Genomic DNA, 27,400 nt, shown 5'->3' with positions numbered 1-27,400 from the left:
TGTGTACATGTGTGCTGGTGTGTGTGAACCTAGAAGTGATTCTTTACCCTTGAGTTCAGCCCTTGGGCAGCCCTCAGGCAGTACCCAGGGTCCCCAAAAAAGCCATGGCCTTGCTGATAGACCTTTGAGAATGGTAGCTAAGTGTGTACACAGGGGCTTCACATTATCAGAACTGCATGTGCTGGCAAATACAAAGAGCAGAGAAGACGTGCTCCTTAAGCTGTTGATTACTTAGCACCTCTACTGACATTTGGATGATCTTGGATTGACAGTCACCATTGTGTATGTGACGTGTGTCACAAGCCTCTCAAACACTTTGAAGATCTAATCATTAATCAGCCAAACAGGGGTGCAATGCCCATGGCAGGAAGAGATCTAACAAGTGTGTTCCAAGCACGGGCGAAATAGTAAGTGTTCCAGGAAAGAGGAAAACGCACACTTTGTTTATCCCATTGTTTAGCTTTTAATTCTTTCTATAGAGATAAGCTGTGTTAAGTGTGACATCAAACTTTGTTTCCTGACCTCTTTGGATCATCTCCAAATTCCAAACAGCATACCAATATTAAAGGCAGGACCAACGATTTGAAAATATTCCCACCATGCAATGCATTGCGGAAGTCTGTGATGCTATTCCAGCTTCAGGAAATAGTTAATGCCTTGAACTATTCCAATTAGGCTGCCAGGCCACCAAGGAATGAAGTCAATCCAAGACCTTTGCATACAGCATGTGTGTGCACTCCCAGCTGAGGCTTAGTTAAGGGCTCGTTCTCTACAGAGCCAGGCAGAAGCAATACCCATCAATGTCACTTGTAAATATAACAAACAGTGTCTCAAAGGGGCAATTCCTCTGGCAAATTCTATGTGATTTCCTAAAAGAGTTTTGCATGGTGAGTTCCATGATGTGTGTGGTCCCAGCTGCTAGAGAGACTGAGGCAGAAGGAACATTTGAGCCAGAGAGATTGGAGCTAGTCTGAGCAACATACTGAGAGCCTGCCTCTTGAAAAGTTAAAAAAAAAAAAAGTAAATACATAAATAAAGCATCTCCCGGAAATTTGTAGCATTATGGATATTGCTATTTACACCACACTCATTTTCTGAAAACAAATTAGGATCACTCATGGTAAGTTCAAACAGTGATAAAGGCAAGGGTCTGTGCCGAACAAAGGAAAAGAGGAATCCATCTATGGAAAACCCAGGGACACAGGAGGTGCTTTATGGGAGCAGAACCTGAGCTCTGGATTCCCCAACAGCGGACACACTAGGAAGAGTGGCATCAGTTTATTCCATAGGACACATCTTTCGGGGTTTGTTTTTCTAGTTTCACTAATAAATTGTGTCAAGGGAGCTTAACTGATGCCCAGTATCACTGATTGCAATATTACGAAGGCCAGCAGAATTTCTCACACAGCTTTTCCTTGTATAAGTCTCCTAACCGCTGAGCCATCTCTCCAGCCCCCCCCCCCCCTTGTATAAATCTCAGTAAGAGTGTATGTTGTACCCAGTGGTTTGTTCTTTCTAGGCAATACAAGGAAACAGATCGCTCTTTGTTATTTAAGTTATTATTTAACTTGATAACTGGTTTTCTAACAGATGGACTTAACACAGTTTTGTAAGTTATTAACTGAAAGTTGTCGAACCCAATCATCTCACCTTAGAAGGGGACTTCAGGAACTGCAGGGACTTCAGATAAGAAGGAGAGGGGACACCATGCACACAGCGCATTTCCAGACTTGAGCTGGGCCAAGCCTCTGGGCAGGGCAGGTGGTCTCACCCACAGCCTGGCCCTGAGATCCAGAGACCCACTGATGCAGCCTCTTCTGATGTTCTAGATGAAAGAGTCCCTGTCTGGAGGAGTCAGAGATGAGACATTGTCAACAGCCACCACAAAGCCACATGCTTTGGGTTGGTGAGGAGCAGAGGAGTGGAGAGGGAGGAAGCTGCTTCCTCAGCACCGTGAAGTCACCGACTGTCAGCAGGTCCCGAAGGGCAGCCTTCCACGAGAAGATGTCTAGCAGGCCGACACCACCTTTTCAGTGCCCTTCTGCGTAAGAGGCAATGTGCTCAAATCCCTTTAATCATTAGAAGAAACATATTGTGGTCTTGGGACAGAGATATGGAGGACTAAGTCTTTCTAGTTAGTTCTGGTTGAGGGCTGTTACCCTCTTGTGATCCTAATGGGACTTGTGCTTATTCTGTTGGGCATCTTGGTGGCTATAAAAGTCTTAGTTGCTGGGGCTGGAGAGATGGCTCAGTGGTTAAGGACACTGGTTGCTCTTCCTGAGGATTCCAGTTCAAGTCCTAACACCCACTTGGCAATTACAACTACTTGTAACTCCACTTCCAAGGTATCCAATGGCCTCTGAAATCACCAGGCATATAATTGTTGCATAGACATACATGCAGGCCAAATACTGAAACACATACATTTCTTTTGAAAGTCCTAGTTGCTGTCATGAGCTCCCTGGGTCTGTGGGTCATTGTTTCATTTCAATATCATTATTGCCAGAATTTAGTCTAAAAAGAGACTAGGCATAACAAGAAATTTAAAAAAGCTAAGATGCAAGACAAGAAGAAATCTAGTCATATCTGGTAAAAATAAAAGTTTGTTTTGCCCCCAAACATCTCTCTCCACATTAGTTCACAGTTTGAGCTTTTAAAGTTTTAATTTTAATTTATCTATGATTTAGCCATAAACCCTTATAACTCAACTAATTACCTACCCATCCACTAATCATTTCCATTATTCTTCCTCATATTGTGCCCATTTTTTGAACTGGCCCAACACATTTCCACTAAGTCTCTTAACACAGAGAGTATGAGCCATAAAAGGTGGAATAGTCTTGAATATTTAATTTCCTAGCCAGAATCGGAACACGGGCATGGGAAATCCATAAAGTCATGTTGAAATAGGTTGTCAGAGACAACGAACATTTTCTACCACAGCCAAACAAAGACGATGGCAGTTCAGAGGGCACAGTGCATCCCTAGATGTATTTCAGCTAATATTTTGTTCATTTCTAGAAGGATACGGGTTGCTGATCATCCTCTTCAGATCAACCTTCTCTTTGCAGTCAGGATCTGCTTCTTCCTGACAATACACCAGCCTCGGATGCAGAATTCATGAAAGCTAAACACCTTGTTAGGGAAGGTCAGTAGAGAGCAATACCCCAATAATGGAGGCCTGGAAAGGATCTTTCTGCCCAGGAATAGGAGGCTGAGAGTGGCAGTCTGTCGGCCACCGGGACTCACTCTGAGTGTGCATATCCTCACTTTAGGGAGAGACAGGGACAGTTAGGATGGAGTGGGGTGGCACACCGGGGTGGGTGGGGCTGGGGCTGCACCAGCTTCATGGACCTGTTGAATTTGCCTAACCATTCGGCCGTGTTTGTTCTCACCTTGCTTGATTACAATAAGAATTAGATGAAGACCGTGAGGACTCTTTGGTACAGTGATTTCTTATGCAAAGGCGTCTTCGCATTTCCCTGATCCTGCATTTGTGCACTCCGTGTGCTCTGGCATTCCCAGTCATAGATTCTGCACCTTACTTGTCATCTTGTCTGAGTCCTACTGGCAGGCACCAGGGTTACGTGTGTTCTTAAGCTTATTGATCTTCCTCCTCCCCCACCAAACCCCTCCTGATTGAACCCAGGGCCTCATACATGCTAACCATTACCACTAAATTGCAAATATTTCTAATAACTTCTTAAATGTTTTCCTCAACTTTTAAAAATTATAGATAAAGGGCCAATTATTTTAACATAATAAACATCTCATCTTCAAGCATGCACAAATTCATTTATACACATCATCTCTAGAAAGTCTGCCCACAGTCCTCCATCGGGCACGAATCCTGCTTTCTGACAGGACCAGGGATGGACTCTAAGACACCAGAACCTGCTGTGAAAACTCATGGCCTCTTAGGTTACAGGGTACCGCGTGATCACATGCTACTCATCTTTTTCCCTTGCCACCTTAAGCAGGAGTCTAGGAAATTTTTATCAAATGCATATTTGAATGGATCTTTCAAAACTAATTATTTTTGGAAATTCGTATTTCCATGCTCTCCAGTATTTCAGATTTGGGAAAATGATTAACTCTAACTACTGAATGGTATACAGTCCTTGGTCTCAATGTGGTTTGGGGGCCAAGAGCATATGGTTTTCCAGCCAGGTTGCTACCCATCCGTGTTGACAGCAATGGCATAAAACTTCCCTCCCTAAGAAACAGAGGGCTGTGGAGAGGGGACCCTGGTGAGGCCATCGATCTAATGCCTCCAGACTAGCTCTCTATGCAACTAAAAGTTTCCACTGTTTTATGTTCTTGGAATCTGGGACATTTTTGCAATGTGCTTGGATTAACATAAAGTGGTATATTATAAGAAGGATCATGAGCTCAAACCCATACAGCCAGTCTTTTATTTAAAAAGGCTGGCATAGAGCCACACCTTCCAGACAGGTACAGAGTTCTGGGGTCAGGGAGCCAGTGCCAAACGGCCCCATCCTCTATATTGCGCCCTTTCATCTTTGAAGTTTCGATGCTGGAAGCTTGCAAACTTGCAGAGCTGCTACAGAGAGAAACTCAGATAGTCTCTCTTGGCTAATATGACTCATATTTGCTCACTCCTTGCTAATATGACTCATGCTAAAATGGGCCATTAATAATACTCCCCGCAAAGCATATTTAAAGGTGACTACATTTTAGATTACATATGCACACATGTACAGCAATCCCTAAGGGCTTTTAAAGATGGAGAGAGAAAATATTTTCACTTGAAAATGGCAGAGGAGGCTCTGTTCCAACATTTGAAAAGTAAATCATACTTAAAACTAGAGCCAGACTTGGAAAATTTCTATGAAGAATGATAGTTTCTTGGGGGTGTGTGTATCACACTAAGGAAAAAAAAAACACTGTAGAATTCCATATGGGATATCTTTGTGTTTCTTCCCCTAAGTTTTTAAGGCTTAAATGTTGAGGAAAGGCTCCTATTACATTTGAGATGCATTTGGACCACTTTCTGACTCTTATAGCTGAACCAGTGGTAAGTGTTCAGATTAAAAAGGACCATGCACATCACTGGCCATGCACATCAAAGGCATTAGGTATGATTGGCTGGATTAAGTGGGTCACAGTGGCAAAGGATACCTGGTTCAAGCATCTCACCACACCAGAGCGTTGGTCTGATCAGGTATGTGGAGATCGTGCTATGAAATCAGTGCTGTAAATGTGAAGATGAGCGATGCTTTGCTGTATGCTTAGGCAGATGAAAACACGGACTGCTGGCCAACCAAACACAACTTTGGTATCTACAATCTCAGTCTTGGCCATCATGGGTTGGTTTGTTCAAGGGTCCTAAGCCAGCATTTTCTAACTGGGGCTATTCTCATAGAAACCTGGTTTATAGGTCCAGGCTTATCCACTGTGGTTTGAATGTGAAATATCCCTCATGGATTCATGTGTTTGGACACTTGTTCCCAAGGTGGTGGCACCAAATCAAATGGATCCTGAAGGGGTGAGTGAGGCCTCTGTGGCAGAAGAATGTCACTGTAGGACCACTGAAGGTTGTATTGAGCCTTGGTTCCAGCCTTGCCCTCTGTATTACGGTCAGCCATGATATGCACAACACACACCACATGCTCTGCCGCCATGCCTGCCCCGCCACAATGAGCTGGGACCCCCTGAAACTGTGAGCCAGAACCAGTCTCTCTTCCCTCAAGTTGTTACCATGAAGTGGTTTGGTCATAGCTATGTGGAGGTGACCAATACAAGCTCCTACCACTCCAGGTCCTTCAGCCAGCAGGGAGCTGTTGGATCAGGACCTCACAGTAGTGCTAGGTGGTCCAAAAACAAAATGCCAAAAGCCAGTCCCTGCTTTTGTGTCCCAAAGTGTTGGGCTGCCTTATGGTGTCACCCTTCTCAAAGACCCTATGCTAGAAACTTTACAAGAGGTCTGGTTTTCTTCTCCCCCTCTGTTGCTACAAGTGGGTTCCTAAGATGATTTCCAGTCAAAGTGGACTTTGTGTGTGTTGTTCTACCAAGGTTTAGACACCAGGCTCTACATCAATGGTTCTCAACCTGGGGGTCACAAGCCTTTTTGGGTGTTGAACAACCCTTTCACAGGGGTCTTCTAAGACCATTAGAAAACACAGATATTTACATTATGATATTCACAATAGTAGAAAAATTACCGTTATGAAGTGGCAACAAAAATAAGTTCATGATTGGGGGGGGGTCACCACAACATGAGCAACTGTATTAAAGGGTCGCAGCATTAGGAAGGTTGGGAAGCACTGCTCTCTTTGAAAGTCTTGCATTCTCCTCAGTCCTGGACTTGGTATACTCCACAGGGTTTTGTGGTGCTGGCATGAATCCAGGGCCTCCTGCACACTGAACACATACTCCGGCTCTGAATGACACCCTACACTATACTTGGCTCTTTTTCTCACTCTCAACCGCCCCTTCTCTCTGCTCCTTTTTGTCCATTTGCTCACTTATGGCCTCCAGCAGCTTCTCCAGGCTGCACCCTGCTCAAATGCATCAGCCTTCTTGTCCATGAGGGATGAAAAGCCTTCTTTTTAAGGGAAATGACAATAAAGGAGGAGGCTTGTCTTAATCAGCCGCTCATTGTGCAGCAGGGATCCTCAGAAAGTCTCAAGTACAAACAGGCCAGGAGACAAAGGTCGGGGGTTGACTGTGGGAATCAAGCAAGGCAGAGGAGATGGGAACAGAAGGGGACGATGGGAAGCCAAAGGCTTCAGGAAAGGGTTCTGTGGAGAGGACACCTGACAACTGGTAGGTGTTTTCGGGTAGCCTTTCTTGTCAAGTGCCACAAAGACCTTCTGTCCACAGATGGCACAGATACTGCCAGACAGACTCCTGGTGGGCATCCCGCCGACACAGAGGAACGACCAAGGAAGGGAAACGGAACGGTGTTGAAGAGGACAGTGCCTGCCGTCGGGTGCACACAGGACAGCCACTGCACATACTGTACTAGACAGTCCTTGGGACCTGGGGTCTTCCTTGCTTCTGAATTGAGCTAGTATCTGAGATGCCTTTTCCTGTAGGGGCAACGCTCAGAGGTGCTGAGCATGCCCAGTAGTGCCAACCTACCCAGAGTGCATTGCGATTATAGCCATCCATCCAACCTCTGCATTTACTCTCCCTGAGTGGCGGTTGCCATCCATGGGGTGGCGATTCTGCCCCAGGGGCCGCTGTTGAGCTTATTATACAGTCCCTCCCCTCCATGATCTATTTCCTCCTGGAGATTCCCAGTCAGAGACTTGGATCAAATTCAAGCGTTTATTTCCTTTTCAAGACTTCCACATTATTATCTGCGCACTCAGCCGGATCAGCCCCTGAGAGCAACACATGGAGAATTTGAACTTGGGAAACCTTCATTTTCCAGAGCCGCCGATGAGCTTTTTTGGATCAACAGTGGTAACGCACCAGAACCCTCACAAAGCGAAGAAGTTCCTTCTGAACATAGCATTTATCTTATGATAGTTTTAGGTTAAAAGAAAATATTCAGAGACAGGACAGAGAGCGCCACACACGGCTTTGTCTGTTATTGTTAGGAGAGATCTATTTGAAGGATCCGGCTGACAAGTCTATGAAGCTAAGCAGGGCAGCCTGGCTAAGACTGGGGCTAGTGTGGACACCCCGCCCCCTCTTCCCGACCCCGGAGGCAGGCTTCCTTCTCTGGATGCTTGAAGGTCAACCCTCACTGCAGAGGGGAGGCGCTTTTCACTTAGTTCCCCCACCCCTCCGAAAAAGGCCTTCACATCAGCCCACTTTTTCTTTCCTTCTCCCCGTCTGTGTTCTAAGCGTGTTCGTCCTGTCGCTCTGGCCTTCTCCGCTCTTTCTCTAAAGCCTCCCACCCCCATATTGTGGCTTGTTCATCACCTGGATGACCTCCATGCTCACTCAAAATGGCACAGCTCTTTTTTTTTCCTTCTCCCCCCCCCCATTTCCCCCCCCCCCTTCTTCTCTGGACAGCTGCCAAGATTTACAGCTTGCCTGCCTTGGGGGTTTTCTTTTAGACTCTAATAAAATTGTCTTCAAGCTTAAAAAAAAAAAAAAAGACCTTCAGAGCTACATTTAGACTAGTGTTTCAACAAGCGGCTGGGCTTCACAGCCTGCAGCAAATTCAGCCATTGCAAGCTTCGTGAGTGTGTGTGTCTATCATCAGTGAGGCGGCGATAGGCAAGAATCTGCCTACTCTCGCGCATTTGTTGAGGTTATTCATGTTTTTATATCAGTGCGAACTCTGGGCTGTTTATTTTACACTCCAGGTCATAACCTAACGCTGTGTCTGCGACCCGCTGGGTACATCGGAGGCTCTCTTCCCTTTGACCTCCCTGTCACTGTGGGTTTCGTTTGTTTTCAGTGTCTTCTTAACTTTGGGTGCTTAGGATGCTCCAGGCTCATACTGACTATTCCTCACCCAGATCTATAATCAGCTACTTCTCTAAGGAGACCCGAGCCCTTTTATTGTAGGATGATGTGAGAAACCAGGATCTGGGCACCGGAGTGCCGTTGCTTCCAGGATCTATTAGCCAAGAGAGCAAGTTAGTATCAGCACATACTAACTTGTGTGTGTGTATATATACATGCCTGTAAATATTCTTGTATGTATTTTTCTGCATCTTTACTAGACAATACAGGAATTTGTACTGATAGCTCTGATTCTAGCCCTGTGCTAATATGGAGGATTCTGGCCATTTCTCCTGGCTTGTCTGTAATCTCTCGTTCTGGCAAGGAGAAATTCAGATTCCACTATCAGCTGTCCATTTATTTAATGGATCCATTCTAGAATGTGCCCATAAAAAGATCAGATTCATTAATCCATAGCCCTGGGGGCGATGACCATATATTAGTGAGAATATACTGCTATATAGTCTCTCTTTGCTTCTAGACCTATATTCTCCACTCAGTTTAAAGTCAGCATAAGACCATCATTCCACCCAACACACCACACACACACACACACACACACACACACACACACACACACACACACACACACCATCTTCAGTATGGCAATTTCACACATTTGCAAAACAGTTAGATTCCTTCTGTCAGACTAATTTTTTTTTATCCTGGGATTCTCTGACTTCATAAATAGTTTTTAAAATTTTGCATGCATGAGGACACATCTCTTCTGCTATGTGGTTCTGTGGATTTTTGGAAATGCAGCGTCATGTGTCCATCAGTCTGGTGTTAAACAACAATTCCACTACTATACAAGTCTCCCCAGGCTCCACCCTGCCAGGCCTCTCAGTCTCTGACCCCCTGGCAAGCACCGATCTGCTCAGCATCTCTGTAGCGGTGCCTTTTCCAAAATGTCCAACGAGTGGAATCAGATCATGTGGAGCCTTTTTGGACTGGCTCCTCTCACTCAGAAATATGCAGTTAAGGCCCATCCATTTGTGGATGGCTTAAAAGCTTACTCCTTTTTCTTAGGAGGTTTTAAAACAAAGCAGATGCTTTGGCCCCACTCCCAGTGATTCTGACTTAATTGATCTGGTGTGGGGCTCAGATACTGGCACGGGAATAGAGGTCTGCTCTTCCCTCACCTCCACCTCAGTCCCAAATACATGAACAAGGGTGAGCCTTTGTGTACACAAAAGCACCCGTATGTATACACCAACTTACTGGTGACTATAAAAAAATGTTATTTTTTTAAAAGTAGATATTGAAGCTGAAAAGAAGATGATAGAAGACAATAATGTATAGGACTGTGGGGTGGGATCTGGTGAGATGTCTAGAGAGTTGATGCTTCATGACTGGGCTGTCCCACCATTGAAGCTCTTCTTCCTGGTCCATGGGAAGACAGAACACATACAATTTTTCTCTCCCTCTCATGTTCATCAACAAGCACAAGAGGTATCAGTGATCATCTTAGAGACAGGATGTCTGGGTTTTGTTGGAGCTGGGAGTGAGAATGTTGTTTTCTGTGTACACCTTGACCATTATGAGAAGTGTGGTTTCCTGCACTTGTCCCTAAGGCAACACACGGGAGAGGAACCACACGGTGTGGTATTTCAAAATTTCACCTCGGAAGCTGGGTTGCAGGCTCTGGAAAGCGGGTACAATCGAGCCTGGGGCAGATGGAGACAAAAGGTGCTGAGGAAGTCAAGTGCATGTCCCTTCAAGTCCTGCTCCTTAAAGGAGAAGAAGGGCCAGAACCTCACACTCTGTCACTTACATATAGTCCCCACTTCAGACGGGCTGTGCACAAGACACAGGAAGAGCAGGACGGAAACTCACAGGAACACGGAACCCTCGGTTTCAGAGTGTTCAGAGATGCACATGTGCCAGACACAGGTGGATGTTCCCAATACCTGAATCTGGAACTCACCTAGCCAGGAGCTATGCCCATTCTGAATATTAATTTTAAGAACTTAAAAAAATCAACACAGCTATTTGAGATTAAAAAAAAATCCAGTCACAAATGCACAGTCCAAACATATTTTTTTTTCATGTTTCCACTTCTTTACATGTTGCATGATGGTGACTAATCTTTATGGCCAGCTTACCCTGAGTTACTGCTGATTCTGAAATATTTTAGGTAGCATCAAACGTGATTATTTTCTTACATGGCTAAGAAGTCAGCTCAGGCCTTCACACACGTTCGTCAAGTGCTCTACTCCTGAGCTCTGTCCTAGCCCCTTACATGTTATTTTTATCCTATTAGTTGGTGCTTCTGTCAGAAGTAAGTGGGTTTTGGTATGGCTCATCTTTGATTAATTCCATAAATGCTGGCAACTGGAATATGCTAGGCATGGTAACTTGAATAAGTAGCATATTTTATTTTAGAAAATAACGTATTTCCCAATACTTCCATACTAAGAGTGTATTTTCCCTACATTTAAGAATGTATTGTTATGCCGGGTGGTGGTGGCGCACGCCTTTAATCCCAGCACTCGGGAGGCAGAGCCAGGCGGATCTCTGTGAGTTCGAGGCCAGCCTGGGCTACCAAGTGAGTTCCAGGAAAGGCACAAAGCTACACAGAGAAACCCTGTCTCGAAAAACCAAAAAAAAAAAAAAAAAAGAATGTATTGTGTGTGTGGTGGTGGAGTGGATGGGCACACGCCCTGGGGCTCATGTGTGAAGGTCAGAAGACAATCTGCAGGAGTCAGTTCTCTCCTTTGAGCATGTGGGTTCCAGATATGGAACGCACGTCATTAGCCTTAGCAGCAAGTGCCTTCATCCACTGAGCCGTCTTGCTGGCCCCAGGAATGTATTTTTCTAATTAACTAACAATGAATAGTTTTTGATAGAATGAGACTCCGGGGAATAATGAGCCTGGAGAGCCATGGCAACACCAAAAGAAATGATGCAGATACAGAAGAAGATGATGCTTCTTCCTCCATCTTAAATGGTTTCAAACAAAGAAAACGACACTTGCCCCATAGTAGATGCCACGTAGTCTGAACAGATCTCAGCGAAGTCTCACTCTATTATTCCATAGTAAAGGCCATGGAACAAGGTTCCAATCCCCAACTCCAGGGCATCTCTAGATTTGATTCGGTGGGGGAAAATGTGGAAGCAAGAAGGAACGAGGGCTGGAGCTTGGGGAATACCATTGCCATATTATTTAACAGAGCTTTGCAGCTTATACATTTGTTCAATAACTTTTTTGTTTTATATTTTTAAAACTAAAGACTGTAAAGTTCTCTTTCTCAAATTGTATCACTCAGTGCCAGTGGACAAAGGAATCCTTGATGAGTCGCCCTTGTCCTCGGGTGATATGCCCCAAAGCCACCATGGATGCATGAACGCTTGGATAGTACCGAGCCCTCTGTGTGCTGTGTTTTTTCCCACATGTATCTATTGTGAAGTTTAATTTATAAATTAAGCACTGTAAGAATTGAAAAAAAAAAACATTACCAATGAAACAACATGGTGTAGTAAACACGGTCTGTGCTTTGAGAATGAAGTTTATGAAAGTTTGGGTTACTTGAAAACACGTGTTGTGATTCAGTGGCAGCTGATCTAATGGCTGAGTAGGCTGCTGAGTGACTAGTATGGGGTAGCACATGCATGGGCGGACAAACGCTGGGCAAAGGGTGGTTCACGTTTCAGGTGAGATGGAGCAGCGTGATGAAGGATGGCCCAGGCTGCTGAGCCGAGCACGGCGTGGAAGTCAATGCTACTATTCGTTCACAGAACTGTCCACGTCATGTACCGCATCTTTGTAGATGATGAGTAACGGAGGCCTCAGAAAGTGAAACTATGGATGAAGAGGGACTGCTAGAGTCATGAAACGCTTCTTTGTAATGTGGTGCTTAGACAAGCCTGTTCTAACCAGTTTCAAGGTTTGGCTGGACATCCAAAGGCCTGGACAGCTTAGGAAAACCATCTCCAGAGGACACTGTATCCCATTTACATAAGAATCCCAGGATGGGGTCACAGGTCTTGGGATGAGAGGCTGTGTAGCAATAATTTTTGAAGGTCCCTCGACCCCAAGGGATGCTAAGGGCCCCCAACACTAGCAGCCACTAGGGAAATAGTTCCTGACCTAAACACAGACTAGGACCACCTGGGGGAGATTTCTGATGTCCTGATGCAGGGGGCCTTCCTCCATTGCTCCTGAGTCCGTGTATGCTGGAGTTGGGGAAGAAGGTTGGCTGGAACGACTATCAGGCACATCGAAGGCTGAAGATGCTCTGCCATAGACTTTGGGCTCTGTGGAATGTTTGCAAATACTCTGAATTGCCTGAAGAAGTGTCTGGAATAGATATCACTCCTTCTTCGAACGCAAAAGCATGGAGACTGGAGGGACAGTAGTCAAGAGGGAAGCTCAGGTCTTCAGGCCCTTAATTCCCCTGCTGTGGTGACCACAGGGCAACAGACGCTTGTTTCTGCGAGTTGAGTTACATTTCAAATGCACCAGGATTCTCTGGGACAGTCCCCTCCCCTGTTGGAAAGGAAAGACCTTAAGCAAACAAACCATACAATTAGCTCTAGTCTTGATTCATGAATCTTAACTCTTGCGTATTATTTGGTGTGTTTTATCTGTAAAACACTCTCCAATGTCAGCAGTGGCCTGCTAGCCTTCACTGATCTGGGGAAGGGAGTGAGGTGGAGATAATTTTGTTTGTTTGTTTGTTTATTTATTTATTTATTTATTTATTTATTTATTTATTTATTTATGATTTTTAGAGACAGGGTTTCTCTGTGTAGCTTTGCACCTTTCCTGGAGCTCACTTGGTAGCCCAGGCTGGCCTCAAACTCACAGAGATCCGCCTGCCTCTGCCTCCTGAGTGCTGGGATTAAAGGCGTGTGCCACCAATGCCCGGCCTTATTTATTTATTTATTTGAAATAGTAGTTCATTCTGCTGCCCAAGCTGACCTAGAGCTCACTTTTTCCTTTTGTCTGGCTTCAAATCTGTTGCTGAGAATTTCATACATGAGTACTGTTTTGTTTTTATGTATAATTTCCACTCCACACTCCTTTCCTCTGTTGACTCCTCCTCTCTCTCCCACTCCCTTTCAAATTCATGATCTCTTCTACTATAATTATTATTGTTTTACACACACACACACACACACACACACACACACACACACACACACACGTCCATTTAGTGTCACTCATACATATTTATGGTTGACCATTTGGGACTGGATAACCTATCAAGGGCCGGTCCCTGGAGAGGACTGATTCCCCCAGTAGCCGCTGACTGCCTGGAGTTCCTCATCTGGGAGTGGAGCCTCATGAGACTTCCTCCATCCACACTGGCCTGCCAACCGGTGTCATCATGTAGGTTATGTTTGGGGGACACGGTTGAGATTTCAGGGGTGCACTCCCGATCATGTACAGAAGAAGACACTATCCCACAGGAGACCTCTGCTTCTTGCAATCTTTCTGCTCTCTCTTCTAAGACGTTCCTGAGCTTCGAGATAGGTGTTGCATTGAAGATACGTGAGTCGGGTTGGGCATGCTACAGGCGGGTGTTTTCTGCATTTTGACCAGTTATGGATTTCTGTAACAGTCTTCATCTGCTGCTACTGCTGCTGCTGCAAAAACAAAACAAAACAAAACAAAACAAAACAAAACAAAACAAAACAAAACAAAACTTCTTCGATGAGGGCTGAGAGATACACTTATCAGGCAAGACTAGTGAACAAACTGTGTGACCAGAGCTAGGCCCAGCTTAGAACTCTCAATCCTCCTGCCCCAGGTTCCCAAGTGCTGGGATTACAGGTACTCATCATCATGCCCAGCTTTTCTGATCAACTTTATGGTCATTAACTTAAGGAGGACATAGTAGAGACTTTTCATGTTTAGAAAAAACAAGTGTGTGTGTGTGTGTGTGTGTGTGTGTGTGTGTGTGTGTGTGTGTGTGTGATATGAACTGGGAATTCCGAAGTAGATGGTTATTCACTCTTTCAGGATTCACCCATGTATTTATAAGAATTAGGACAATGGAGGACAAAAACTCTTATCTTCCTTTTACATAAAGAGCAGCATGTATGTATCATCTAATTGATTAAAAGTACAGTAACTAACTCATTGCTTTATATAGAAGAATCTTAGTAATATGTTCACTACCATTAGCAGTGAAAAACTAGTACCCTCTGAATCTGAAGAGCTAAGTTCCTGGTATGCCTTCTTGTAGGAAAGTTCATGGATAAAGGTCTGAAAATCCTAAGCAGTAATAGTTTTGGAACAACTATAGTCCCAAATGTTTCATGAAAACCCTTTCAAATATTTCTACACTTACAAAAATGAAGCATTATAGACGTGTTGTGCTAAAAGAAAAAAAAAAGAAGAAGAAGAAGCCGTCTGTGTCCTTCTACGTCTGAGCTAGCAGTATGGGGTTGGCTCCGTTACTTCCTATTCAGCTCTGCTAGCAACATTAGGAGCTCTCTCTGCAAGTTCCATGAAATGCTTATGAAACTGGATCACTGCACGGCCAAAGGAAGTGCCTTTGGCAACACAGGGCTGATTGTTCACCCACTCACCTTCTTTGTTTTATGACTCAAGAGTTGCCAGTCTATGCTTTTTAATTTTCGTTATGGTCCCAGAGACTTGGAGTGACTTCACTGTGAGGGATATTCTGGGGAATTTTTATTTGAGTGGCTTTCTGTAGCTGTGTGATTCTTCTTAAATCTCCATTCCACAGCACAGGCACGGTGCATGGCCTTATTAATTCCTGAGCTACCTTCTTATTGGAGAAGCAGTTCTGACCATAGAATGTGATTGCCTACCCCAGCTTATTTCCTCACAAGACTTTACTTTTCTGGTATCTTTTTGTTTTTGTTCCCATCTCTAAATACCCACCCCCCCTCCACTGGAGATGAGTGATGTTGGATGAAAATGCAGCCATACTTGTGAGTTACACAACGATGAAACTGCCTGACACAATTCTCAGAGCACATCATCCTCACTAAGCAATCCAAGCCTGCAATTTAAAAGTTTCTAGCAGCCACATTCAAAAGTAAACAGGAAAAGGTGACATTTATCCCACCAATATATTTAAAATACCCCCCTTTCAACATGGGATCAATACAAATCCTTGTTCTCATCTTACTGCCTTTGAAATCCATTGTGCATTTTACATGTGTGGTGCATCTTATTTCATATTTTAAATGCTCAGTAGTCACATAAGCTAGCGGATTTGGCAATGGCCAGCTCAGTTCTAAGGATTTTAAGAAACAAGATACTCAAAGGAGCTCTAGACACTAAAATTTCACGGCAATGGACCACACACTTTAATTAGTTACTCTATACCACTAGAAGCCCACTTTCAATGGTGGTCTCACTTTGCAGGTGAACTATATATTATCTGTAATGAGTCTTTTTCTGTTCTGCCAGTCAGCTCCCAAATAATGACATGGAGACTTATTATTAATTATGAATGCTCGGCCTTAGCTTAGGTTTGTATGTACTGTCATGTACCACCCATTCTGCTTCTTCCATGTCTCCTGGCATCTCTCTCTCTTTCTCTCACCTAGATTCTTCCTCCTACTTCCTCTCTCTCCCCAAAGTCCCACCTATACCTCCTGCCTAGCTATTGGTTGCTCATTTTTTTATTACACGAATCACAACAATATACCTTCACATAGTGTACAAAAGTATTCCACAACATTTCTCCCTTTTTGTCTAAATAAAAAGGAAATGTTTTAACTCGAATACAGTAAAATTATATATAGTAAGAGCAATTATCAAGTAAGAATTACATTCACAATGTGTTGTCCATTTGTATTTGACAAATTCAGAAAAATTACTCTATTATCTGTCTTATCTTGATGGGTCCAAAGTTTTATACCTAATTTACTTTCTATCATAACTAAGAAAAAAAACTGTAACCATAACTATCTATTCTTCAAGCCCATCAGAAGACCCAGGATATAATATTATTCAACTAAACAGAAAGTACAGAGCAAACAACTTCCAAAGCTATAGAAATGACAGAGACATATAGCTGCCTGGACAGTCAACCAGGGTTTCTCTATAATGTTGGGGCATCCATCTTTGGCCTATAGGCCTAAATTATCTGACAGACTTTTTTGAGGAAGCAGGAAATTTTTGAAGGGCTGCTATACCTTGTCTTGGCCAAGTTCAGCAGTCACCTTCTTTTTGTCCTGTTGTCCAGTTTGTACAGCATACTGTCAGTGGTCAAGGCAAAGGCAGTTTCTTGCCCAAATGGCTAGTTTTGCCACATTGGAAGCAAATTCCATATGGAGATTCTTCCATGTCCATCACCCTTTTTTGAAGTAAATTGGTGCTGTCAGGAGCAGACCTTTCTCACTGTCACGAAAAGTCTTATGTTATTAAACCATTTTAAATGTTATATTCTGTAGGTCTTTGAAGTGTCTGAAGATCATGTATCTATTTAAAATGTATCTTTGTTTGACCTTGAAAACATACCTAACATGACTATAAGTTTGATTGTTATAGATGATTACCTACTAACCTGTCTTTCTTTATTATCCTAAATAGCTTTCAAAAATTAAAACTTTACACTGCATTTTTAAATTAGCTGTATAGGTACACTACCTTAAACAAGAATGGAAATATATACAATACAACAAAAATAACCTTAAATTTGTAAATTTTGTATCAATATACAAAAATCCATACCAAGGTGTAATATTTGAGACGAGTGGCTGTTCAAAAGTAGATTCAACAATCCACCCTTTTATTTCATCATTTCTATACTATATCCCCTTTTCCCTTCAGAAAGAGATCCTTGAATCTAATTTTCTTTGTTTACCTTTTTTCCTGACCATGACCAATAACAACTTGTAACCAACCCCCCTAAATGATGACAAACATCCTAGCCCACCAAATGACAAAAATACCCACCAACCCCACATCTTGGCAATGTGGATGTTGTGTTCTCTTGACTGCTTCCTGTTGTCTAGGGGTGATGAAATCTTTAGGTTACCCTGAGAAAATTGAGATAATGGTCAAGTCCTGGGAGAGCTGGCTTTATTATTATTATTATTATTTTTGTTTAGTCTCTGTGTGATGGGAAAATGTAGAGAGAGTTTGAAGTCTTTTCTGGATAGTCTGTGAGGCTAGACCATCTCAGCTAGCAGCTTTGAAGTTGTTCTGGAATTTTGAGGAAACTGCAGACAGAGACATTCTGAGAAGCTATATCACCTGGGCTACTTTATTGGTGTCTGGGCCTTCTTTTCTAAAAACACAGAAACTTTTAAAGGTAATATATATCTGCATTAACACAAGTATGGAATGTGCAGTATCTACAAGTTAGTTGAAGATGATTTTTTGTTTTATGTTTGAGCAGGTAAAAGGTATCTGTCAACTTTCTAAGTCCGTTTGGACTGCATAACCAAACCTCTATCCATGCCATAGGAAAGGATGACATGTATTAATAAGTCATGAGGACTCTGTAGCCAACAAGTTTTATCATGTTTCATTCAATCTCAGCTGTTCCCATAGTAGAGAGGTCAGCATATACATCACCTGTCCTGTAGTCTTTCTTGGTTTCTTTTTCCATGTCCATAGTCAAGATTTTAAGGTCTCTTCTGATCAATTCTGATCTTCATTAATTTTGAAGAAAACCAGAACTTTTTGTTTTCTGTGGAAACAAAGACATAATCTCTCCCCCAACATAACATATTTTTTACTTCCATTCTGAAGTGAAGACATTTTTAAAATATATAACTTGGTTTAAATTAGCAGCTTTTATAATCCAGTGTCTCTCAGCAATTACTATTGTTTGTACATTAGCATTAAAAAAACTCAAAGTGAACAAAGCACCATACAGGATTCAGGTGCTCTGTGTGTTTCCCATCCTTATGTGGCTTATTCTTTTTATATTGCTTTACTTTTTTTTTTTTAAGAAAGACTTTATTACTTTTAACTATTTTTTCTATGACTCTGTATACCCATTTTCTTTATTTAGCATATAAGTACATTTTTAAACACACTGTAACCTGTTCAGAGGTTTTGTCAGTCTGGACTTGTTTTTTTTTTTTTTTCCATGTCTGCAGCCTCCTCTGACCACATGAGCCAAATCTTAAACTGTTAGGCTACTGCTGCATGGTTCTTCTTAGAATATGGCATGCTGGTGGCTGGCTCTGCCCCTCTCGGTTCTGTGAGTGCTTAGTCTCATGTTGGTGGGTACCACCCTAGCCTCATTTACCTGCCCCAGCTCTGGGAATTTGTGTCTGCCTGAAACAGGAGTTTGTACTCAGTGCTGCTTGCTCAAGTTCTCAGCTGTACAGCAGGACCTCTTAAAGGAGCCATACCTCTGCCTCTGTACGTCAAGGCCTACCCAAGAGACTGCTTTCTCAGGCCTTATGTGGATATTCAAAACCCACATTGGATGCTATATGTAATGAGTCTTTTCCTACCAGTCAGCTCCCAAATAATAACATGGAGACTTATTATTAATTATGAATGCTTGGCCTTAGCTTAGGTTTGTTCCTAACTAGTTCTTATAGTTTAAATTAACCCATTTCTGTTAATCTATGTTCTGTCACATATTGCCTGTCCTGCTTCTTCTGTGTCTCCTGGTGTCTCTCTTGCATGCCTATACCTCCTCCCACTTCCTCTCTCTGCCTGGAAGTCCCACCAATATCTCCTGCCTAGCTATTGGCTGTTAAGCTTTTTATTAAACCCATCACAACAATATACCTTCACATGGTGTATAAATATCCCACAACAATTATCATAAAAGCTCTTAATTTTTAAAAAGTTTTATTTTGTAAGATGCTCCTTTCTTGCAGTTCTCTTGGCTTCTCCAATGATAAAACTCTATGTAGATACCTACTATGAAAAACATGTATATGGAACATGCCAGGGCCATGTGTTTCCAGGTGGGAGAAGGACATGGCCAGGTGAACGATCCAAGCAGACACTTAGAGATATTAGTGTCTTAAGTGAAGATACTTACTTGAATATTAGATTGAATCCACACATTGTCAACACAATGGCCAAATAACCCACTACACCAAACGTATAGCTGATTTATAGATTAGAAGAAAGCTTTTGTAGACCAATCTGTGGGAAACACAGAAAGTCGAGGTAACACAGAGTAGCAAATAAAGCACTCTATCTTTCAAAGAGCCTTTAAACCAAATCTTTCTATATAGATTTTTGGGTTGAGCATCTTAAAATGTTTTTAGTCTTTTAAGATGGGGTCTCAGTGGGCAGCCAGGCTTGTTTTAAACTTGAGATCCTCCTGCCTCCGCTTCTGGAGTGTGAGATTACTCTGCTTGCCCCTCAGCTTTCTTTACCTCGCTCCAAACCCCAGTTTTCCTCTGTGATTTCAAATCATCTGCTTATTAACCCTTCCACCTTCCCAATTTTGCTTTCTGTTGGAAGCAATGTATCCACATACATAGTTAAAATCTCTGATATTAATAAATTAAGCTTTCTTTATTATATTAAAAGATACTTTCTTTCTCTTTTTGGAAATAAGTGTTGGGTGTGCATTGCCACGGCCATACTTTATGACTTTGTTTTCACTGAGTTCCAATTAGAAAGGACTTTTTGAATCCTTATTTGAATTTTGTTTGAATAGGGAATGTGGGCTAGCCTGAGAACTGAGTTGTTGTTTATATAATTTTTATGATGAACATCTTTCCACATTCAAGAAACAGACACTTGAGAGTCACGTGCACTGGCGCCTCCTCCCCAGGTGCATTCATGCCCATTAGGGTTAGGCAATGGTGGGGTCCGTGGAACAGACAATTGTACAGCTGCACAGATTGGTTTGCAAATGCTATGAGACTGTTGTGTCTCTATAAAAAGGCCAGAGAAGATGGCAGGATCCTTCTGCTGAGAGACACTTGAGTAATCAGTTCTTCCGATCTGCCTGTGCTGAGCAGTTCATATCACTGCAAGAGCAGCCAGTTCAGAGTGCAGGTTTATGTTATAAAGTGGGTATGCTGGGACATTAACAATGACTAAGGGGGTCCTCCTGGCCCAGCCCCAGCCTCAGATAGAACCACAGAGTAGGTTTCTTGGACTCCACACATATTCAAGGCCTCTCTTAGGCATGAGCCTGCATAGAAGATGCTCTCAGCTAATAGCCTATTTAACTGCAAGGCTACTTTGTGCCAAGTGATTTACAGATTTAAGGAAGCCACAGCATGGTGTTAGAGGCAGAGCTTTGTAGTGTGTCATTTTTGCATTGACCCTGGCTTGACACTGTAGACCTTGGTCAACTTCCTTGGCTGTTCTTCCCATGACTGCCTCGTTTGTAAAGTGATGAGGATGGGGCTGACTCCTAACACTGACCTGGAGTCTATATGATATAATGCATTACTTTAAAAGACTGGACACATTAAGTCCCCGACATGCTGCATCAGCGTCTCAGGTGTATTAGATTATGTCTATGCTCATTTCCCTACTCACTGGGCTACGTACTTCCGGGAATAGTAGAACCCAGAGCTTCCTGGCCTCTTGAACTTACTCCAGGTAAGGAACTGTGCTACTGCCTCAGAGAAGCCTCCATATGAAAATATAATCCTACTGTCGTTCTTCTGAATGTAAATATCCCGTTAATAGTTTTGAATTGTGCCATGTTGGAAAACCACATCCGTCTCAGCATGTACATTTGTTTTCATCTTTAGTAAAGGGTAAAATTGTAGGTACATCAAATAATGGTTAAAAAAACTTTATAATTTATCATCAGTACATGTTGATTCACACACATATTTTATAAATCAGTGTATTGGGGAGATATATAAAAATTTATTGAAAACATTTAAGAAACTCTGCTTTAGAATACAGTGAAAACATTGGCTCATGAGCTGACTTGAGATATGTGGAGCCCTGTGCAGGCAGAAGCTGAAAGAGATTGCTGTGGACATGAGATGTTGATGGCATGATACCCTGGCCATCTGAGATATATGGGCCATGAAGAGTAGCAAAGCACATTTGGGTAATTCCTGTCGTGAAGGGTCTCTGCTGTGGTGAACTCATTTACTTAGGAGCCTGCATTGAACAATTATGCAGTGGGAAGTAAAATGTTCTCATTGGAAGTGAACTACTTGTACTGATTGTGTTCAAGGGATGAACTCAAGTACATTTGGGTTCTGAAACTCAAAACACTTTGACAAACCTTAAATAGCTTATAATATTTGGTAGTCAGGAGAAAGGGAGCCATGTGCCCACTTTTCACTGACTTTTAAAGGCTTTCTAAGTCTCTATCTGGCTAGTTTAACTTGTTTCCTGACTCTACTCCCAAGTTCTTCCCAATGGGGAATTAAGTTAACTATCTGCAAACCTGCATTCATTAACTGTTTTTTTTTTTCTTGAGATAGGTTTGTTGGGGAATGTTATTTTAAGATGTGTTACATTTGTTTATGCTGTGGAACATTTGTTTAATGATGCAAAGATGAGTTGCATTCTTTTATGTTGCATTTGTTTAACTCCATGAAGCTGTGTTACTTTGCCTGTCTAAAACTTCTGATTGGTCTAATAAAGAGCTGAATGGTTAATAGCAAGGCAGGAGAAAAGATAGGCAGGGCTGGCAGGCAGAGAGAATAAATGGAAGAGGGAAAAGAGAGAAAGAAAGAGGATTGAGGAGCAAGAAAAGGAGGAGGATGCCATGGGCCAGCTACCTAGCTACCAGCAAGCCATAGAGTAAGAAGTAAAGAAAGGTATACAGAACAGAGAAAGGTAAAAGCCCAGAGGCAAAAGATAGATGGGATAATTTAAGTTAACAAAAGCTGGTTAGAAATAAGCCAAGCTGAGGTTGGGCTTTTATAAGAAAAAATAAGCCTCCATGTGTGATTTCTTTGGGAGCCTGGGTGGTGGGTCCCCCAAAGAATAAAAAGAGCAAGAAGTAAAAAAGCCAACAATACAGGGTTTTATCATATAGTTCAGGCTCATTCGGAACTTACTATGCAGCCCAGGCTGGCCTAAACCCATAGTCCTCCTCAAGAGCAGTGAATTCAAATATATCATCATGTTTATTTAAATATCTCTCATTGTATACTTTTCCTTTTCCAAGCTAAAAGGAAAACTTACTATTTCATCTTTTCTAGTATTTAACAGGAGAAAACCAAACACACAAATGGAGAAATGATCATGAAAATGTTTCCTTCAGGCCTATGATTTTTTTTCTCCAGCAGAGTAAAACTTGGCCATTGTCTCATGACCGCTGCACACAACACACTTTCTCCTTATCTTGGTGCAGTGGTGAGGATTTGCACTCCACTCCCAGACAGAGGGAGCAAGAGCAAGCCTGTAGGCGTATAAGCTCTGGTGAAAGACCTGCTTCGACTTCATGGAATTGCGTAACTCTCAAGAGGATGACAGCAGCCTGCGATATTCCAACCCCAGTTGCTAGACACGCTTCTCTACATGCCTGATGTGTTAGATGTGGCCAGGTCCGACCATAAACTTTCAGTCTTTGCCCTGTTTTAATGTGTATGTGACATGAGAGAATAAAACAAAATGTGGAGCTAAAAATAAACATGCAAAGAGTGCGCTAGAGATTAAAAAAAAAAAGTTTCACTTCCTTTTTCCCCTTCCTCTGCCGGTTAAAGTCTGCAGTTATGAGCTGTACAAGAGGGTAGTCTGAGTCACCATCACACAGGGTATGTGCATTAAGAGTGTGATAGCCAGTCTCTGGATGGTTTTTCTGCAAGGGTAAAAATGGGTCAAAGGATGACCGGAAACCTGTGGACCCTTCAAGACAAAAGGAAATGAAATATACTTTTTACTCTTTACAAGAAAGAGATGTAGTCAGGCATGGTAGTAGAGGTCTGTAAAATATTTTCAAGATCACTTACCCACTTAAACATTTGGTTTTATCATCTACCATACTAGGAAAGATAAAATGTTGATTCCAGCTTTGGGAGAGGCTAAGGCAGAGAGATTATAAGTTCTAGGCATAGATCTAGCATATATTGTGAATTCTTGTCTCGAAATAAAACAAGAACAACAACAATAACAAACAAACAAAAACCAAGAGCAGCCACATGGAAACTTCAACCCAAATTAAAAATGAAATCGAAGAGACCGTGAGGAAGGAGTGAGTAGAACATGGAAGAGTCTGCCCTGAAAGCGGTTTCTGGGCAGCTCTGAAGAGGATGTCACTAGTAAGAAGGGAGAACATTCCCCACATAGACTGAAACCGCCACCAGCAGAGCTTCGTTGTGAAGTACAAAGGGACAACCCACATCTGCAGCAAGGTCACCAGCTATCAGAGAAACGAGGAGAAAGTCTCCTTCAAAGACGGGCCCCAATGGCACCCCCGTTTGCTGTCTGATGCTGGCAATCTCTGAATGAGACCTTGGGCCTGGGACCTCCACCACTCACTAAATGATTCGGACTCCTTCTGGTGGAAAGCACCCTTGCCATCATGTCTATTCCATAACATTGGCTCACCTACCAGCTGTGAGTTAATTCTACAGATAAGCCACGGAGAATTGGTACATTTGAGATGGGTCCAAGGGAGGTCACGGGGGAACGTTCCAGAATGCCCCAGCCCTGCTGTTCCTTTTGCCTGGCTACTTCAGTTACAAGCTGTGTAGGACTGTTGGACAGGCAAGCGTCAACATAGTTGTAAAACTGGGAATAGCGATGTCTCTGCAGCCTTCGTATCCTGCAGGGTGACGTCGAGTTAAAACACAACCCAGAGAGGAAGGCGCTCTGAAAGCCACACTGTGTTACACGGAGCCCAGGGTCTGCGGTTACCAGCACATGCCCATGTAAAAGGGCACAGTGCTGTCAAAGGAGGAAGCGGTGGTCAGTGACGCAGAGCGGCTTCCAGGACGTCGGCCTGGGTCACAGTGTGTTCCATAGCTCAACTCTTGCCTCTGTTTAGATCCTCTCCCGTTTTTCCTTCTCTCTCTTCAGCAGCTACTGGCGCTCTTTCTGGGAAGCATGCTGTCTGGACCTCACTCTTTTAGAACGCTCTGTGTCTGCATCACTGACCAGAGGCCAAGTGGCCTCCAGAGGGTAAACTTAATCTGGCTGGGCTCAACCCCACATGACGGGGATGAGGACAGACTAAACTGACCGGCTGTAGACCGCTGGTTGCTAGGGTTATTCTGGCAACAGCTGTATGCTCAGAGCAGGCCTATCTATCAGCTAGCCACTTCTCTTGTAAAAAGCAGACCTGGAAAGTAAAGCTTTCGGTCTTTGGCATTTTACAGCATCCGCACCTCTCAGCTGCTCAGAAATGTCACAAAGGATGGCCAATGAGGTTTCATCTCCAGGTGGGAACAATTACATTTTAGGATAATCTTGTAGAGCCCTGTTGAAGATTTGGGTCCTGGATCCTATCTTAACACTAAAGAAGCCCCTGCCTGTTCATTTCACTTCCAGCAAGGTGGGAAGGTTGGTAGCATATACTGCATATTTATTATCCCAAGCACAAGAGAAGAGCTCAGGGGAAAATGGCTGTCTGTGTCTGTGGCTCCCTTAAATAAGGTCTCAGTTGTGATGGTCTGAGGTCGAAAAACAAAACCAAATTACAGGACAAGACATCCAGGTGTGAGAAAAAAGCAAATAATGAGGAACTCCGTGGCTTTTGATTGTCCTTTTTCACTCCCTCCAGCTTCAGAAACAAAATTGCTCCAAATCATTTTTCAGAAAATGCTAAGGTTGTAATCTTTCACGTGCACTTGAAAAAGAAAGTGCCTGCAGGGTAAAAAAAAATATCTGAACAGTTTTGGTGAAAATATTCAGCTATCTATGCTTCTCAGAGACTACTTCAGGAAAGAGAAAATGCTCTTTATTCTTCCCAAATTAGATCATTGCATTTTCCACTCTATTTGTGGATATGGTCAATGTGTGTGTGTGTGCATGTGTATGTGTGTGTGTGTGCATGTGTATGTGTGTGAGTGTGCATGTGTGTGCATATGTGTGTATGTGTGCACATATAGGAGTATGTGTGTGTGTGTGCACAAGTGCATGTGCGTGCCTGTGTCTGTGTGTGTGCGCGTGCGCTCGCGCGTGTGTGCGTGCGTGTGCCTGTGTGTGTGTGTGTGTGTGTGTGTGTGTGTGTGTGTGTGTATGGAGGAGGAAACAGGCCTTACTTTAGGAAATAGAACAGTTTTCATAAGGGCCTGAGATCACTTGCTAGATAACCAAGATTAAAGATACACAGATATTAGTACTCATAATTGGTGACATGCAGAATTTTGATATTAACAATAAAAATGATCAGCCCAAAAACCTCATCTATATTTTTGATCATTTTTATATATCATGAATTACACATTTTTCTGACTTTTAAGACCTATTACTTCTGATATTAAAGAAGATGGGTGTCTTTCACAATTCTATCATCTGGATTTTTTTTCCTCTTCATCCTTATAAGAATATATTCATTATTTACATTTCCCCTATAAAAATAAAATTTATGAACTCTGGTGGAACTCCACTGCTCTGGTGCAATCCTTACCAGCCAGCAAGCAGGTGAGAGACCTGCTTCTAGGCTGCACCACCACCACCACCACCCAGTGAACTCTGTCCCCTCAAGACCCACTCTGCCACCCAAGCCCACACATTTGAACATCCTCTCCGTGTCCAGCCCTCCCCAGAAACCCCAGCAGACTATATAGGCACAGGCACAACACACTCTAGTTGGAAGGACAGACTACATAGACACAGGCATGACCCACACCAGTTGGAAGAACAGATGAGTAAAGAACACTGTAAGAATCCATTCAACAACAGAAAGGGCAATATGGCGCCACCAGAGCCCAGTGATCTTACAACAGCAAGACCTGAACATTCCAATGCAGCTGAAACACAAGAAAATGATCTTAAAAATAACTTTATGAAGATGATAGAGGCCCTTAAAAAGGAAATGAAAAATTCCCTCAAAGAAATTGAGGAAAAGGCAAACAAAAAATTGGAAGAAATCAATAAATCCCTTAAAGAAAGCCAAGAAAAAAATAATCAAACAGGTGAAGGAAATGGTTCAAGACTTGAAAATTGAAATAGAAATAATAAAACACAAACTGAGGGAATTCTGGAAATGGAAAATTTTGGGGAAGCAAACAGGAACTACAGATGCAAGCATCACTGATAGAATACAAGAGATAGAAGAGAGAATTTCAGGCATTAAAGATTCGATAGAAGAAAGAGATTCATCAGTCAAAGAAAATATTAAACCTAATAAATTCCTAACACAAAACATCCAGGAAATCTGGAACACCATAAAAAGATCAAATCTAAGAATAATAGAGATAGAAGAAGAAGAAATCCAACTCAAAGACAGAAAACATATTCAACAAAATCATAGAAGAAAACTTTCCCAACCTAAAGAAGGACATGCCTATGAAGGTACAAGAAGCTTACAGAATGCCAAATAGGCTGGACCAAAAAGAAAAGAAAATTCCCCTCGACATATAATAATCAAAACACTAAACATACAGAGTAAAGAAAGACTATTAAGAGCTGCAAAGGAAAAAGGCCAAGTAACATATAAAGGCAGACCTATCAGAGTTACACCTGACTTCTCAATGGAGATAGACATTCTCAGTGGTCTTGGATAGACATTTTGCAGAAACTAAGGGACCATGGATGCTAGCCCAGACTACTATACACAGCAACATTTTCAATCACCATAGATGGAGAAAACAAATATTTCATGATTTAAACAATACCTATCCACAAATCCAACCCTACAGAAAGTACTAGAAGGAAAACTCCAACCCAAGGAAGTTAGTTACATCCACAAAAACACAGGTAATAGATAATCTCACAACAAATCCCAAAGAAGGGAAACACACATACTACTACCACCACCACCATCCAAAGTAAAAACAAAACAAAACAAACAAACAAAACAATCCAGGATATAACAATCACTGGTCATTAACATCTCTTAATATCAATGAACTTAATTCACCAATAAAAAGACACAGGCTAACAGAATAGATATGAATACAGGATCCATCCTTCTAGTATGTGCAAGAAACTCACCTCAACTTCAAAGACAGACAT

At 42.5% G+C, this 27,400-nt stretch overlaps 1 protein-coding gene across 1 annotated transcript; it reads right to left on the bottom strand.

Annotated features, from left to right (window-relative positions):
* Positions 1-627: 627 nt before the first annotated feature.
* On the bottom strand, positions 628-27,400 carry Rnf175 (ring finger protein 175). The gene is given in 12 exon segments (XM_076575311.1): positions 628-673; positions 675-743; positions 3,030-3,078; positions 3,081-3,135; positions 6,778-6,803; positions 6,806-6,903; positions 11,408-11,527; positions 19,377-19,449; positions 19,452-19,490; positions 23,492-23,639; positions 23,876-24,166; positions 27,380-27,400. Coding segments are annotated over 12 exon segments (1,035 nt in total).

The sequence above is a fragment of the Peromyscus maniculatus genome, chromosome 6 (genome assembly GCF_049852395.1).
Source record: "Peromyscus maniculatus bairdii isolate BWxNUB_F1_BW_parent chromosome 6, HU_Pman_BW_mat_3.1, whole genome shotgun sequence".
Classification (NCBI taxonomy): domain Eukaryota; kingdom Metazoa; phylum Chordata; class Mammalia; order Rodentia; family Cricetidae; genus Peromyscus; species Peromyscus maniculatus.
The sequence above is the reverse complement of the archived record's forward strand: the minus strand, read 5'-3'. Positions and strand labels throughout refer to the sequence as shown.